At 49.8% G+C, this 17,220-nt stretch overlaps 1 protein-coding gene across 1 annotated transcript in view; it reads left to right on the plus strand.

The window, feature by feature from the left end:
- Positions 1-13,066, plus strand: part of TGM2 (transglutaminase 2) — a 76,263-nt gene extending 63,197 nt beyond the window's left edge. The window contains exons 11-13 of the mRNA XM_063147485.1: positions 5,568-5,728; positions 6,440-6,576; positions 8,510-13,066. Coding sequence (XP_063003555.1) covers positions 5,568-5,728; positions 6,440-6,576; positions 8,510-8,666 — 455 coding nt within the window. The 3' untranslated portion in view covers positions 8,667-13,066. The remainder of the gene's footprint in view (positions 1-5,567; positions 5,729-6,439; positions 6,577-8,509) is intronic.
- The last annotated feature ends 4,154 nt before the right edge of the window (positions 13,067-17,220 follow it).

Raw genomic sequence — 17,220 nt, forward strand, 5'->3', positions numbered from 1 at the left:
GTGTGGGAGAGCCCACAACCATCCTAGGAAACTGATTCCATTGTCGTACTGCTCTAACAGTCAGGAAGTTTTTCCTGATGTCCAGCTGGAATCTGGCTTCCTGTCACTTGAGCCCATTATTCCGTGTCCTGCACTCTGGGAGGATCGAGAAGAGATCCTGGCTCTCCTCTGTGTGACAACCTTTCAAGTATTTGAAGAGTGCTATCATGTCTCCCCCACACCTAGTCTTCTCTTCTCCAGGCTAAACATGGCCAGTTGTTTCAGCCTCATATTCTATGATTTCATAGAATCATAGAAAAGTAGAGTTGGAAGGGGCCCACAAGGCCATCGAGTCCAACCCCCTGCTCAATGCAGGAACCCACCCTAAAGCATCCCTGACAGATGGCTGTCCAGCTGCCTCTTGAAGGCCTCTAGTGTGGGAGAGCCCACCACCTCCCTCAGTTTGCTGCTGCACACTTGGGACTTGCTCTGAGTCTGGCTCAACCCTATGATGGAGAGAGCCCATCTCGGCTCGTCTCCCGTGCTGCGGAGATTGGCACCAAGGGCCTGGATTCACACCCTGCTCCATGAAGCGCAAACAGAAGAGCGCGTTTCCCCTGGAGCTGGCAATTTCCTGTCCTCCACCGGTCCTCCTATGCCAGCAGCTGGGATTTAATTCAGCTCCCTTACGTAAGAGCACCTGGGGGCTGGTTCAATCGAACAATGCGCTTGCATTGTGTGACTGATGGAGCCGGATTCTTCTCAAATTCCATCTGTGGGCAGTGGTGGGGAACTCAGCCGCAGGCAAAGCCGCAGAGATAAACAGCCCTTCCGGCCTGACTTGGAGGTGGAGGTGGGAGCTTAAGCGAGGCATTGTTCGTGGCCCAAATGGAGCAGTGCCATTTACCTTGGCCAGTGGCCAGAATTGTCACTCTTCTGTCATACTGAGGGTATGTCAGGACAGGGGGTTACGGGGCTCCTGCTTGGGTGAACCCTGTCCCAGGTAAAAACAGGTACTGTTGCACCGCTGACCTCCATCTGGGGGCTGATGGCTGCCCAGGCCTTGCCCTACGCCAGTCCCTGTTAGCCACATGGAGCAATGTTTGCCAAGGCCCCCCAGAGATTGGGGCACTGGAAGAGCTGACCTGATTGCCCAAATCAAGGCACCCTGGCGGTGCACCAAGCGGCACTCCAGCACAAGCGCAGAGGGAGTGTGAAGTCCCCTTTCCTCCTCGTGTGGGGAGGGGGCCTGTTGTGTTGCTGGGTGCTGCAAGGAGAAGGGCAGCAGGCACCAGTTATGGGATGCGGAAGGGAAGCCGGCGGATGAAGCAGGAGAGGGAGGGAGGGAGGGAGGGAGGGAGGGAGGGGTGAGGCCCAAGAAGGGCCCTGGAGCTGGGTCAGACCAAAGGCTTGTCTAGTCCAGCATTCTGTCTCCACAGTGGCCAGCCGGATGCCCCAACGGGGAGTCCAGAGGCAGGACAGGAGCACCACGGGCCTTTCCCCTTCTCTTGCACTGCAGGGATAACCTGGCTTCAGTTGTCCATGCTCCGGTAACCTGCAAGTTCGATTACTGCACTGCCCTCTACGTAGGGCTGCCTTTGAAGACGGTTTGGAAGCTGCAGCTCGTGCAAAATGCAGCGGCCAGATTGATTTCGGGAACCAGAAGGTTCGACCGTATAACCCCTGCTCTGGTCCGCTTGCACTGGCTGCCTGTATGTTTCCGAGCCCAATTCAAGGTGCTGGTTTAGACCTATAAAGCCTTACACGGCTTGGGACCACAATACCTGACGGAACGCCTCTCCCCTGATGTGAATATACCCGGTCACTACGCTCAACATCTAAGGTCCTCCTCCGGGTGCCTACTCCAAGAGAGGCTTGGAGTGTGGCAACAAGGGGCAGGGCCTTTTCAGTGGTGGCCCCCAGACTTTGGAACGATCTCCCTGACGAGGCTCACCTGGCACCAACACTGCTATCTTTCCGGCGCCAGGTTAAGACTTTCCTCTTTGTTCAGGCATATAGCGGCACATCTTAATCACCCACATGTTTAGTTTTTTAATGGCTTTTAATGCTTTAGGTGTGTATGTTCTGTGTTTTAGAATTTTAAATTTTGTATACTTGTTTTTATCTTAATTTTAGAATTTCTGTAAACCGCCCAGAGAGCCCTGGCTATGGGGGCGGTATATAAGTGCAATAAATAAATATAAATAAATAAATTTTCACATGGGCTCCTTCCATCAGGAATGGGACTGTCAGACCCCAAGTTGGCCAGGGTGACCGTTCCCATGACAAAGGCCTCTGCGCTTCCCCATGAATGACACAGATGAGACCTGGAGAGAGAGAGAGAGAGGCTCAAAGGCAACGTGAGCCTCGTGGGATGACAATGGCCTTCGTTTGAAGGCACAGAGGCTGGGTGCCCTTTGGGGAGGAACTCGAAAGCAGTTTGTCATTTCGCTGACTGGAGTGGGGTGGAAGGGAAATTTCTCTCTGCAAAGAAGGTTGAGGCTGAAGGCCTGCAGCTGTTTGGCAGAAGCCCACTTCAGCTTCACGGACGTGAGCCAAGCCGAGTGCCAAAAAGCAGCTGCTGCCCAGGGGGCCATCCCTCGGAAGGCCACTTTATGCCACGGGTGCCCTTTTTAGAGGCCACAGCCACTGGAGTTTCCTCTGCTTCGGTTTCGGCAGAATCTGCCTTGCTGGGCATTTCTGTCCTTTGGAGACCACAGAGGTGTCAGACTAGTTGGGCAGCTCCATGATCTATCATAGAAACCCCTCATTGGTACTGGAACAGTTGATCCACCGCTTTTGTCCCCTTCCGGCTATGGCATCCTGCCCTAAACCTCCACGCAGGACTGGATGCTCCTTCATACTGGCTGCTTTTATCCCTGAGAAGCAGCGATCTTGGCTCCCAGCTCCACCTCGCTTTTCCTTCCATGCGCCTGTCGCTCCTCGTTAATCCGAAAATGCTTTTGTGTTGTTTTTCCTTTGTGTTGGTTCTCGGCGCCTGAGCAGATCCACGGCCTGTCCAAGCCAGCTGCGCCTTCTCGTTCCTCACGACGTGCCTTGAACACCATCGGAGCACTTGAGATTAACGGCCCTTGAGCGGACGTGGGCGAGGAGCCCAGGGGGCTGGCCTTCCCGACAGCCGTACGGGACAGGGCTGCGGGCGAGGGGCTGCTCTTGGCTACACGGGCCGGCGCTCCCGTCACGCACCCCAGTGGCCTTCTAGACTCTTCACCAGAGCGGCCATCAACTTGGGCAACATCTGAACAGAGGACAGAGATACGATTTGGAGCCTTAGGAGTTGTAAGCTGCACAGCCGTCAGGCGGAGCCCTGTGCTCCCAGCTCCAAAGCTACATCGCCCCTGTGAGCGCACCGTTCTCACGGGTGAAAAAGGGGAGTGGAAAGCCCCTCGTGAATTCGCATTAACTTAGAACTTGTAACGCATGCACAGGTCAGCACTGCTATGGTTGGAGCACGTTCAGAGGAGGGCAACCAGGATGATCAGGGGTCTGGAAACAAAGCCCTATGAAGAGAGACTGAAAGAACTGGGCATGTTTAGCCTGGAGAAGAGAAGATGGAGGGGAGACATGGGAGCACTCTTCAAGGACTTGAAAGATTGTCACACAGAGGAGGGCCAGGATCTCTTCTCGATCCTCCCAGAGTGCAGGACACGGAAGAATGGGCTCAAGTTAAAGGAAGCCAGATTCCGGCTGGACATCAGGAAAAACTTCCTGACTGTTAGAGCAGTACGACAATGGAACCAGTGACCTAGGGAGGTTGTGGGCTCTCCCACACTAGAGGCCTTCAAGAGGCCGCTGGACAACCCTCTGTCAGGGATGCTTTAGGGTGGATTCCTGCATTGAGCAGGGGGTTGGACTCAATGGCCTTGTAGGCCCCTTCCAACTCTGCTATTCTATGATTCTGTGATCAGACAGAAAGCTGAAGGAGCAAACAATGGAAACTAGAACAGAAAAGGCAAACTCTCCCTCCCTCCCTCTCGTACTGTGCATCTTCTCATAGAGAAGTGACGTTTTTTTTCCACAGCTGGGAAGGAATCCAATTCGTTTTGATCCCACATGTTGCTCCCCGCCACTGAGCTATTTCTGACTGCACTCTAGCATTTTAGGTACAGCAGAAACCTTTTACAAGAACAACCTTAGCTTGAACCCAACTGCATTAAAGCGTTCTTCAGTGGAAGAGGCCCTGCTGCTTGGCAGAACTCGGGAGAGGCGTAAATAGGCGAGGTCAGGGCCCCAAAGGAAACGCTGCGCATCTTAGCAGAGGGGAGAAGTGAGCCAAGCTAAATGCCTCCCAGGGTAGCTGACTTGTGCTTGGCTGCAGCAGGCTTTTAATAATAATAATAATAATAATAATAATAATAATAATAATAATAATAATAATAATTTCTAACCCACCTCTCCATCCTGATCGAGGCAGGGAACAACAAGTATAAAATACATAAAATATTAATCAAACACAGTATACATTGTTAAAACTTCCTAAAAAACATACTAAAAACATACTAAAAGCATCCTAAAATTTGAGCTCTTGTGCTGTTGTCCACAAGGCTGTATCGTGGATGTATGGCAGCCACTCAGAGTAGCAGCTCCACAGCTATATCCTCTTCCAGGGAACAGTTTAGGGCTCCACACTTCAAGGACACAGACAAGCAGGAGCGTATTCAGAGGAGGGCAACCAGGATGATCAGGCATCTGGAAACAAAGCCCTATGAGGAGAGACTGAAAGAACTGGGCATGTTTAGCCTGGAGAAGAGAAGATTGAGGGGAGACATGAGAGCACTCTTCAAATACTTGAAAGGTTGTCACACAGAGGAGTGCCAGGATCTCTTCTTGATCCTCCCAGAGTGAGGATTCATGGTCTCAAGTGACAGGAAGCCAGATTCCGGCTGGACATCAGGAAAAACCTCCTGACTGTTAGAGCAGTACGACAATGGAACCAGTTCCCTAGGGAGGTTGTGGGCTCTCCCACACTAGAGGCCTTCAAGAGGCAGCTGGACAACTGTCTGTCAGGGATGCTTCAAGGTGGATTCCTGCATTGAGCGGGGGGTTGGACTCGATGGCCTTTTAGGCCCCTTCCAACTCTACTGTTCTATGGTTCTATGATTCTAGTCAAAGGGAACTTGTGACATGAGGTCCTTGAGCGCCCACCTCCTGCGAGTGTGGCCAAGGTGGTGCTGTGGGGACAGGAGAACACTGAGCACGACTCTATCATGTCACAGGGCATGTTCCTTTACTAGACTTTACCATGGTGCTGCAGGGGTGGGGGAGCAGCCTGGTGCTTTCTGCTGCAGCTGCGCATGTGTCACACCTCACAGGGAGGGGTTGGTTCTTGGACGTCATGCACATCTCAGAATGCTTTCTGCCTGTTGTGGTTCCATAGCTGCCTAATTGAATTTCTCTCTCTCTCTCTCAACTGGGTATGTGCAAAAGATGCCATCCCATTACCAGAAGGGACCTCTGATGCCGTTTTATGTGGCGTGGTGGGATCTTTAAAGCTAGAGAGCCGAGAGGCGTCTTGGTTCTGACTTTGACAATCCGTGTGTTGTTTTCCTCCTGGGGGGGCTGTCTAGAGAAGGTTGTCCCCTTGCGCGTCCTCTACGAGAAGTACGGTGACTGCCTGACGCAGGACAATATGATCAAGGTGATGGCTCTCCTTATGGAACATGAGACCAAAGAGATGGTCCTTGGCGTCAGAGACATCGTTGTCAAAAACCCTGATATCAAAGTCAGGGTAAGGCAACGTTGGACAATCCCTGGAGCTTCTGGGAAGTGGGTGAGGTTGCCCACGCCTGTTGCAAGATCAGTCCCTTTTGAAAGGAAGAGAGGGCACTCCAAATTTCGTGCCCAGATGGTGCAACGTATCCAAATTTGGCTTCATGATTAGGTCCAAGGGGTCATGGAGAGCAGAGCCCTCCCCAGTGACTCTGCTGGCCCCATCAGACCCCCTCCTACAAGCGAGATATTTGCACAGCAACCAGCCCCAGCAGTCCCTGGTGACAAAGGGCGGTCTTTCCATTGCAGCCAGGTGGGAAAGACTGAAGGACGTGTGGGTGGGTGGGTCTTCCTTCCTTCCTGCCCACCTTCAGCCCTTCCCTTTCTTCCTTTTCACATGTAGCTGTCCAGCCACATCCACATCCTGGCTTCCTTTCTTTGCTCATGAATAGGCCATGACTCATGGGAAGAGCATGTTCTGGATCGTGGGAATAACTGTGTGGCCCCACAGCATGTGGGTCCAGCCCCACTCCCTTGAGACAAGGCCCGCGTGATGTAGCCTCGGGGCTTCCTAGGAGACCGCGGCGCCCACTTACTCCAGCCACAGCAGGCTGCCAGGAAGCATGCGATTCCTCCTGCCTCTCATGGCTTGACACCACACTGAGGCGCACACGTGGCGACATCCCGGCCGGTGCACACGGATGACAACTCTTCTTCTTTTACAATGCAGGTCATGGGGGAGCCGATGCAGAAGCGCAAACTGCAGGCAGAGCTCTCGCTGACCAACCCACTGCCCACCCCGCTGAGCGGCTGCGTCTTCACCATGGAAGGTGCCGGCCTCGTGGAAGGACAGAAGGTCAAAGAGCTGTAGGTGTTTCCTCTTGGCTTTTAAGTGTTTGATGGCGCGTTGCCACCCAAGTCACTGGCAAGGGCCGCTGGTGCCTGGTTTGTTGATAGCACTCTTCAAATACTTAAAAAGTTGTCACACAGAGGAGGGCCAGGATCTCTTCTCGATCCTCTGAGAGTGCAGGACACGGAACCATGGGCTCAAGTTAAAGGAAACCAGATTCCAGCTGGACATCAGGAAAAACTTCCTAACTGTTAGAGCAGTACGACAATGGAACCAGTTGCCTGGTGAGGTTGTGGGCTCTCCCACACTAGAGGCCTTCAAGAGGCAGCTGGACAACCATCTGTCAGGGATGCTTTAGGGTGGATTCCTGCATTGAGCAGGGGGTTGGACTCGATGGCCTTGTAGGCCCCTTCCAACTCTGCTGTTCTATGATTCTATGATGGCATGGGCCAAGGTTAAACACTGGGGGCCCCATGCCTCCCCTCCCGTTGAATGGCGTGGACAGCTGCCAAAACCAGCTGATCACAGTGTTGAGGGGTGAGGAATCACTGAGGTCACCAAGCCTCTTCTCAAAGTGGGTTTTCCAACGTTTAAGAAAACCAACAAATAAAAGGGGGATAGGAGTCTGCATTTAATTGAAGACAAGAGGTACATGCAGCTCTTCAAAACATTATATATATATTTTTACCTGGGTTGGGACCTCACCTAAAGCATTGGCCGTGGGACCGGGCAGACAGATGGCTGAATCAGCATTTGATTTGCTGGCCAGTACGTCAGGCAAGTGGGCTGCTAAGGCACGAGGGAGGTGCGTTTGCAGCGGGTCCTGATCCACAAGCACATTGTCCATAAGGACCCTGAGATCATAGAATCATAGAATAGCAGAGTCGGAAGGGGCCTACAAGGCCATCGAGTCCAACCCCCCACGCAGTGCAGGAATCCACCCTAAAGCATCCCTGACAGATGGTTGTCCAGCTGCCTCTTGAAGGCCTCTAGTGTGGGAGAGCCCACCACCTCCCTAGGTCACTGGTTCCATTGTCGTACTGCTCTAATAGTCAGGAAGTTTTTCCTGATGTCCAGCTGGAATCTGGCTTCCTTTAACTTGAGCCCGTTATTCCGTGTCCTGCACTCTGAGATGTATTCATCCAGTGCTTGAAGCAGTTAGGAAATTAGGGTTACAGGACGAGATAGGTTCAGCATAGCTGTATGGATGCCTGTTAGCCATGAGAACTACATGGATGGAATCCCAATAATAATACCCTGTTTCTTCGATTCTAAGACACACTTTTTCCCCATATAAACATCTCTAAAAATGGGGTGCGTCTTAGAATCGCTGGTGTGTCTTAGGGTTTTTTTTCCTGTTGGCACTGAAATTAGTGTGCGTCTTACAATCAATGGTGTCTTACAATCGAAGAAAGACAATAATAATAATAATAATAATAATAATAATAATAATAATAATAATAATATTTATTAACTGCTTCTCCCTCTGGATCTATTACCAGATGCTGGGTGGGGGTACCCCAGCCAAGATAGGGGGGTGGGTGCTGCCTTCTTTCCTCGCCTTCCCGTAGGCTTCCTCGAGGTCTCTGGCCGGCCTGAACCAGATGGCCGTCAAGGCAGCCTGCATGTGCTTTTTTAGCATGAAGCGCAGGCACACTTTTTTTTGCAGCCATGCACCAACTACCTATGGGATGTACGTAGAAGGGAATTCCTCCTTATTTCTTTTCTTTATCCATAACCCAACTTTGCTGGACAAACTACACGATACTAACGAACTAAAATAACAAAAAGTAAATAACAATAACCAGCACAGGAAATGAGCCTGGACTTAATTCCAGCGACCGCTCAGACTGCCGCCCCAAAGAGGGAGGCTGGGAGGAGGCCGGGGGGTGGGGGGTGAGGCTTGCCTCCAGGCCGCTGACCTCTCGGCCCTCTCTTCTCTCCCTGCAGTGACCGCCCCCTTGGGCCAGGCGAGGAAGCCAAAGTGAAGCTGGACTTCGTGCCTCGGCAGTCGGGCCTGCGGAAGCTGGTGGTGGATTTCGAGAGCGACAAGCTGAAAGGGGTGAAGGGACACCGGAACGTCATCATTGCCCCTCTGCCCAAATAAAGCCAGCCGTGAAAGGGCGAGGGTCGCGAGGGGCCTCCTGTTTGGCGACGGGGACAAGGCCCCCCCGCCGTGACCCATTGATTGCCCCTATTGCAATGAGCCTCCTCTTTGGCAAGACGGATGACTCCAGTAGCAAAGGGAACCCGAGGCGGCCTTTTAAGCAATGGCCCTTACACAGTAACCCCAAGTAGGGCAACGTACCCACATCACCCCACACCCAACGCTAAATGCTTCCTTTTTAGTTTTCATCAGGGAATGGAAATTGGCAATTTGGTCATGTACGGAGTCCTTCCCCAGATCACACGATTTCCTTAGCTCCCATGCAGCAGAAATGAAGTAGAATTCTAGGCTGCTTCAGGCTGCAGGTGGAATACATAAGTTTTGAGTGCTCCTCCATTATATATATAGGCCTGTGCAAGTTCTAAAGCTCCCTGCTGGGCTAATTTTCTATGTGCAGGGAAATGGTTTGCATTGGGAAACAATACAAAAAGTGACACCCCCACCTCATGTTGTCTGGAGTGGTACAGTCCATTCTCCCACTTCTGGACTTTACCACCTCATTCCCACCTCAGGCTGTTGCATGTATAGGCCAGGAGATACCATGGGGGCTAGTGAGGGGGAGCAGGTCACTCCTTAAGGTATCCTTCCTTGATTTGGTAACCTCCAGCTTGGGGAGGCTGCCTTAAGGCGACTCACTTCCCTAGAAATACTCATTTCAGACATGGGTGGCCCTTACTACGAGTTTTCCGTGGCCCATTGAAATAATTATGGCCTCCACGACACTTCCACACAGGGGCCACAATGTTTCTGAGGCGTTTTGCCACCATCATGCAAAAGCCATCTAAGAACCAGCACTGGTGTATATGGCGCCATCTTGAAGTTGGGAACATAGGACAGGGCCTTCTCTGTGGCAGCACCACTGCTGTGGAACTCTCTCTCTCCAATGATGTTAGGCTGGCCCTATTTTTATTCCGTTTTAGGAGGGCTGTTACAAACTTTTTTCTTCCCTGTGGCTTTTCAGCATTTTAAGGGTGCAATCCTATTAGGGTGACCATATTTTGGAAACCAAAAAGAAGAACAACCTCAAACTTTAAAAAAAAATCCTAAAGCTCAATGGCTGGACAGATCTGTTTCAAACTTGGCATAGCTAAAGTCCTTGTTAAGAGCAATCATGGTGCCAAGTTTCATCTCTTTTATCTTTAAAAATAACATTAAAAAAATTAAATCCTCAAATTTTAAAAAATTCCTAAAAATCAATGGATGAACAGATCTGTTTCAAATTTGGTATGGCTAAAGCTCTACCTAAAAGCTATCATGGTGCCAAGTTTCATGACTATCTTAAAAAATGACAGAGTTATAAGCATTTTTGTTAATTCCCATTAGAGCTGCTTTTTTGGGGGAAATCCGGATTTCCCCTCTCCCTCCCGGATTTGTCATCAAAAACCCGGGCAAATCTGGGCAAATCCGGTCATATGGTCACCCTAAATCATATGCATATTTCAACAACCGAAAATGTCCTACAAAACGTGGCTAGCTGGGGAGCGTGGGGGCTCTTTTCCGTCTAAACATCCATGGGATTGCAACTTAAGTCTCTTACTCCCACACTCTGATTTTAAGGTTTTCTTCTGCTCTCGATTTCTGCTTGTCGGTGTTGTTTTAACGTTTAAATGTTTTTTAAATTGTGGAACATTTTAAGTGTAAGACCTGGTTTGAACATCAGCAACAACCCACGGCGAACAGACCCATGGTTTAACCACGGGTTCAAACTCCAGGGTGTTCATCTCCAAACACCTCTTGAGTTCTGGGTTCAGATGCCGCATAAACAAGCCAAGGGCGAGCTGTCCCTGGGGCGTTCGCTGCAGCGGAAGATGGCAGGACGCAGCGCACACGGCAGCGGCTGCTCCATTTCCGGAAACCTACGGGTTGTTGACGATGTGCGAAACCGGTCTTTGTTTGGGCCAAAAGAGGACTCGTATAAATAAATAAAGTATTGTTGAGCCAACCCTTGTGGAAATTCCAGTGATCTTAGAAACACGATTGCCTCTGTGTGGACGCTGTCCACTTTGGGACGTGGTTCTTGGCAGTCTACAGCTGGGAGCCAGAGCCTTGGGAGTGTCCCAGTGCATCTGCACAAGGGCATTTGGCATTGTGGGGAGGGGCACAGATGCTCCCCTCCTCACTGTTCCCCAAGTGGTTGTTTACATGCTTTTCAACAGTTAACGATTGCCGGACATTCCTTAAGTGAAAGAAACGTCTCTAACTCCAAAACTATCCACTAAAACCTACAGCCGCTATCTTATCATGTCAGGGCTCTTGCGGTACACAGACAGAGCCGTTCCCCAGAACCCCTTGGAATGTGTTTCTGCTAAAACCCTGATCTTGCATCCACCCAGCTGCCCTCGCCAGGCGAAGGCCGGGCACCGTTGTTTTGCGCGGGGCTGAGAGCTCTCCAGCCACCCTTTCCGTCGCGACTGAGAAGCACATGGGCCTTCAGTCTTGGGTTTTTTCAGTCTGGTGGCATCACTTCAAGAGCTGTACAGAACCTGAGCACAAAGAACAGACAGAGAGGCGCCCAGGGGAAAGCACAAAAGGAACAGATGACCTCAATATTCCTTAAATTGACTTGAAAAATAGTGTTTAAAGTAACGAAGCGGCATCCTAGGAGCTGCCCGCTTTTGAGCCTCTAGATGTCAACTCTACGCAGGCGTGCTTTCTGTAAAAACTCTGACAAGTAGAACGTTTCATGTTTAAGACGAAGCCGGAGAGGCGGTGGGCAGGCAGCCGGCAGCCGTGCCTGGGAGACAAACACAGACATCAAAGTCAGAGAGCAGCTCGGAGCAGCCAGGGATGCCGGCTGCAGCTGCTCGGCCCGGGTTCAACAGCTTCCCGCTTAAACCTTTTCCTTGGCTATCTTTAATTATTTAGCTGTGTTTGTAACTGAAAAGGCTCTGCAGGAAAGCGAAGCGAACTTTGAGAACAAGGAAACAGCTCTCTGTCCCCCTCCAGTGCCGTTTCTGGGGAACAGAAACACCGAGACCATTTCTGTTAGAACTGGCAAAGGTGTCGGCTTGTAGCCATGAGGTCCTTGCCCCTCGCCATTTCGCAATGGACTTGGACTCTCATGCCTTCCACAGCTGTGCGTCTGGTCAGAAGCCCACCGGGGATGTTTTTATCTGCAGGGGGGGAAAGAGGTTGGCACCTTTCATGGCAATGCTCCCCTGGCACCAGATGCATTGGACTACAACTCCTATAATCCCTAGCCTGCAGGGCCATGGGGAGGTGTGGTCCGACACATCTGTGGACACGCCAAAGATGGAGCAAGAGTGCAGGGACTGGGATATATGGGTGGAGCACAGCCAAGGAAGCGGAGGAGTCGATCGTGAAAAAGTTGGACGGTCCCAGCTTCTCTAAAAGACTGGCTATGAGGAGAGGGGTGAAAGAGGAGGAGGGAATGCTGGGATCATGGCCTCATGTGCCCCCTTTTAGCCTTGTGTGGTCTGAAGTAGGGTGACCATATGAAGAGGAGGACAGGGCTCCTGTATCTTTAACAGTTGTATTGAAAGGGGAATTTCAGCAGGTGTCCTTTGTATATATGAGGAACCTGGTAAATTTCCTCTTCATCACAACAGTTAAAGCTGCAGGAGCCCTGCCCTCTTTCAAATCTGGTCACTTTAGTATAGCTCCTGCACCTTTAACTGTTGTGATGAAGAGGGGATTTCACCAGGTTCTCCATATATGCAAATGACATCTGCTGAAATTCCCTTTTCTACGCAACTGTTAAAGATACAGGAGCCCTGTCCTCCTTTCCATAGGGTCACCCTATCTGAAGTGACATGTCCAGTTCACTAGCCGAGGTGGCTGCAGGGGCCCGACTAGTCTGCGAGGCAGAGGCGAAGGTGCTCTCTTGCTGTGGGGGGCAACATTCCAGTCGAGAACCTCCGTCCCTCGGGGCCAAGGCTTCTAGTGTCATCAGCCCCCCACCCTTTGCTCTCTTCTCCACTGGGAGAACAGAGGGACATCCTTTACCGATCTGAGCCACAAAACTCACACAAGCCCCAGTCAGTGAAGCCCCTTTCTGGTTTCAAAGTTCCCTGTTTGTCCCAAGAAGCTGCTGGGTCATCCTGTTGCACACTGCTAAGGAACACTTTTTTAAAACAAAAACAATTAAGCCAGCACAAGAGAAAAACGGCTGAATAATGTGAGCAATATAGTCATGTGTGTTTGTGTATACAATATATATATATTGCCGTGATAGTATTCCTAAGCTTGACTGTGTGCAGCCGGTTGTTTACTTGCTTTATTTTTTAACCAACTTCTTTTGCAAAAACTGTTTTTGGATGTTCCACTGATGGGAATTCACGATGCAAAATCACTGAATAAAGAGTTTATTTTTCACCTTCCGGATGGCTGGAGGTCTTTGCTTTAGCCAGCGTGGCGCCGTGGATGACTCTTCCATGGCTCCTGATGCACCGGGTCAAAGGTTTCGCCCAGAGTTCTTCTCCCCCTTTCGCCATTGCTCTGAGCTCAGACCCTGCACACCTGTCTCTCCTGAGAATGCTTTCAGACCGTGATGCACGTCCCAGGGATAAAAGGGCAATTCACATGGTCAAGGGACAGAGGAGGCTACAACAGCTGGGGGTCTTCAGCTTGGAAGAAAGGCAAGGAAGGGGAGACATGATAGAAGTGTACAAAATCATGCCTGGTGTGGAGAATGTGGATAAGCGGGCATTTTTCTCCCTCTTCCATAATACTAGAACCCAGTGGGGTCATTATCCCAATGAAGCTGATTGGTGGGAGATTCAGGACAGAGAAAAGGAAGGACTTCTTCACGCAGCACAGAGTTAAACTATGGAACTCACTACCACAAGACATGGTCATGGCCACCAATTTGGACAGCTTTGAAAGGGGGTTGGATAAACAAATTGGAAAGGAATGTCTATGGGTCTAAAATGCATTATTTAATAGGAATATCACTTCCAAATCATCCCCCCAACTCACACGCGCACACACACACACACACAGCATCACTCACTCCAAACAAACACACGTTACAAGATGGGAGATACTTGGCTCAGCAATACTACAAACAAGGATCTTGGAATTGTTGTAGATCACAAGCTGAATATGAGCCAACAGTACAATATGGCTGCAAGAAAGGCAAATGCTATTTTGGGCTGCATTAATAGAAGTACAGCTTCCAAATCACGTGAGCACCATGTACATTGATGGTGCTATATAAATAAATAAATAAATAAATAAATAATAGTGAGGCTTTAAATTTTGTATATTTGCTTTTAATGTTCTGTGTTTTAATTTTTGTAAACCGCCCAGAGAGCTTCGGCTATGGGGCGGTATATCATAGAATCACAGAGTTGGAAGGGGCCTACAAGGCCATCGAGTCCAACCCCCTGCTTAATGCAGAAATCCACCATAAAGCATCCCTGACAGATGGTTGTCCAGCTGCCTCTTGAAGGCCTCTAGTGTGGGAGAGCCCACAACTTCCCTAGGTAACTGATTCCATTGTGGTACTGCTCTAACAGTGAGGAAGTTTTTCCTGATGTCCAGCTGGAATCTGGCTTCCTTTAACTTGAGCCCGTTATTCCGTGTCCTGCACTCTGGGAGGATCGAGAAGAGATCCTGGCCCTCCTCTGTGTGACAACCTTTTAAGTATTTGAAGAGTGCTTTCATGTCTCCCCTCAAGAAATTTTAGGAATGGAGATTGGAGAGACACCTATAGTGGCATTGTTATCATTATATGGATAATTAAATTGTAACTAAGAGACAAAATAACTGACAACGAATTTGCTAACAGCAGCAAGGTTAATGATATCTAGGAACTGGAAGGTTCAAGGGGATTATCGTATAGAAGATTTTTATAAAGAGATATGGGAGATTGCTATTAATGATAAATTAACATGTAATATAAAAGTGAGACGAGGGATGACAAAAACGAATGATTTTGAGGGAATATGGAAACAGTTCCTAGAATTTGTCTTATCTAAGAGGAGTGGGAAAGCACCTCCAGAAGAAACAATGAGATTTTGGAAACAGGAATAAGATCCCGTGGTGGGGGGTGCACTTTTATGTTAAGTATGATTAAGTTAACAGATTAAGCTAGAATATAAGTTATTAAGGTTATCCAACATTTATGTATTATGTTGTTTCTTTTTTATTGTATTGATGTATGTTTAAGTATTGAATAATTTTTTTTTAAAAAAAGGGCTCACGGTTGGGTCTAATTTCCTAATGTCCAGATTCCAGCTGGACATCAGGAAAAACTTCCTGACTATTAGAGCAGTTCGACGATGGAACCAGTGACCTAGGGAGGTTGTGGGCTCTTCCACACTAGAGGCCTTCAAGAGGCAGCTGGGCAACCCTCTGTCAGGGATGCTTTAGGGTGGATTCCTGCATTGAGTAGGGGGTTGGACTCGATGGCCTTGTAGGCCCCTTCCAACTCTGCTATTCTAGGATTCTATGAATTTCCAAGAATTAACATTTGCCTCAGTCTCAAGCTCCAGCGACGCCAGGAATTCTGATAGACTCATCCGTGACATTTTCTCCGAATCTTACGCACCACTTGGTCAGGAGGACGTTCTCTTGGGCTGGTTGGCCTTTGTGGCAGTGTGATTAATAGCTCTCTTCCAAGGAGCTGAGCTGGAAAGAACCCAGGCGTACCATTTAGTTTTTATTGGAAGGGAGTTAAGAGCCTTCTCAAATTTCCCACTTAACAATAGGACTGAAATTCGCTTAAATTTAGTTGATTGCACCCTCTAACAATTGCATGTAAGAGTTGCAGGTGGCACCTCAGCAGGGCGTGTGTGTGTGTGTAATAGGCAGGTGTCTGAACAGTGTAGCTAGACGTTGTAAAGTGTTGGTCCTAACCAGAGGATTGGGGAGGCTGGACACCGGCTGATTCAGGCAGCCAAATGGCTTGGTCCTGAGTCAGCACTGAAAAATCAGTATTTGTGTACACCACAGTTGTGCAATCCCTGGGCTTTGTGCCCATACTCTGTTGGGGCAGGCCCACAACATCCTTGCTGTGCCCAGCATCTGCAAAAGAGGCCCAATCCAAGACTCTCTGTATCCTTCCTGGGGTGCACCTCTCAAAAGGTGTTCCGTTTTCTTAGCACCCCTATAAATGTCTCCCAGCATACTTGTGCAGTTGAATTGACCCTGGCCTCCCTGCACCTCTGGGTCCATTTTTCATGGCTGAATTCACCAGCCAACACAATCCCACTTGCACTACAGGTGACTCCGCGGCTCTGCCCAGAAGCTCTCAATATTGGAGCACATTTCCGCATAGGTATTACTCTTGTGAGAAGGAGGCGGTTGCTGCTGTCTGTGAGTTGGTAGCTAAAATGGAATTCATTGCTAATACAACAGCTCATCCTTCCACAACCGTGTGCTGTAGTCAAATTGCTCAGCAGTACTACAAACGAGAAGGATCTTGGAGCTGTTGTAGATCACAAGCTGAATATGAGCCAACAGTGCGATGTGGCTGCAAGAAAGGCAAATGCTATTTTGGGCTGCATTCATAGAAGTATAGCTTCCAAGTTGCGTGAGGTCCTGGTTCCTCTCTATTCGGCCCTGGTTAGGCATCTAGAGTATTGTGTCGTTCTGGGCTCCACAATTCAAGAAGGACGCAGACAAGCTGGAGCGTGTTCAAAGGAGGGCAACCAGGATGATCAGGGGTCTGGAAACAAAGCCCTATGAAGAGAGACTGAAAGAACTGGGCATGTTTAGCCTGGAGAAGAGAAGATGGAGGGGAGACATGATCGCACTCTTCAAATTCTTAAAAGGTTGTCACACAGAGGAGGGCCAGGATCTCTTCTCGATCCTCCCAGAGTGCAGGACACGGAATAACGGGCTCAAGTTACAGGAAGCCAGATTCCGGCTGGACATCAGGAAAAACTTCCTGACTGTTAGAGCAGTGCGACAATGGAATCAGCTACCTAGGGAGGTTCTGGGCTCTCCCACACTAGAGGCATTCAAGAGGCAGCTGGACAACCATCTGTCAGGGATGCTTTAGGGTGGATTCCTGCCTTGAGCAGGGGGTTGGACTCGATGGCCTTGTAGGCCCCTTCCAACTCTGCTATTCTATGATTCTGATTCTAGGAGACTGCTGTGGATGCTTGGCTGTGGATGATGGGGTTTGGGTGCATTAAAGTGGGTGCAGTGCTCTAACTGGCCAAACCACAAGGCACCCCCCATCTTCCCTGTGGGGCTGGCTCACTGCTTTTCATTTCCATAATTCCGCAGAAATGCCTGGGAAGGTATCGGGGCTTCAGCCCTGCCTTGCCACATTTCAGAGGGGATAGGGGCCACTTGAGAAGGATACAATCACAGGGACCCCACCCTGCGATAGACCCCGGTGCCTGCTCTGTCCCCAAATCTACTCTGGGAACAGCCTCACAGGACCAAATAATAACGCCACCCACAACACTGGGGTTCATTTACTCGCTCATCTCCCAGTGTGATCATAACATCATCTTCTGTCAGCAATGCCTGTCTGCATTCTACATAAGGCGAACAGGCTGGTCTCAACAGAAAGGAA

The sequence above is a fragment of the Elgaria multicarinata genome, chromosome 1 (genome assembly GCF_023053635.1).
Source record: "Elgaria multicarinata webbii isolate HBS135686 ecotype San Diego chromosome 1, rElgMul1.1.pri, whole genome shotgun sequence".
NCBI classification, from domain to species: Eukaryota; Metazoa; Chordata; class Lepidosauria; order Squamata; family Anguidae; genus Elgaria; species Elgaria multicarinata.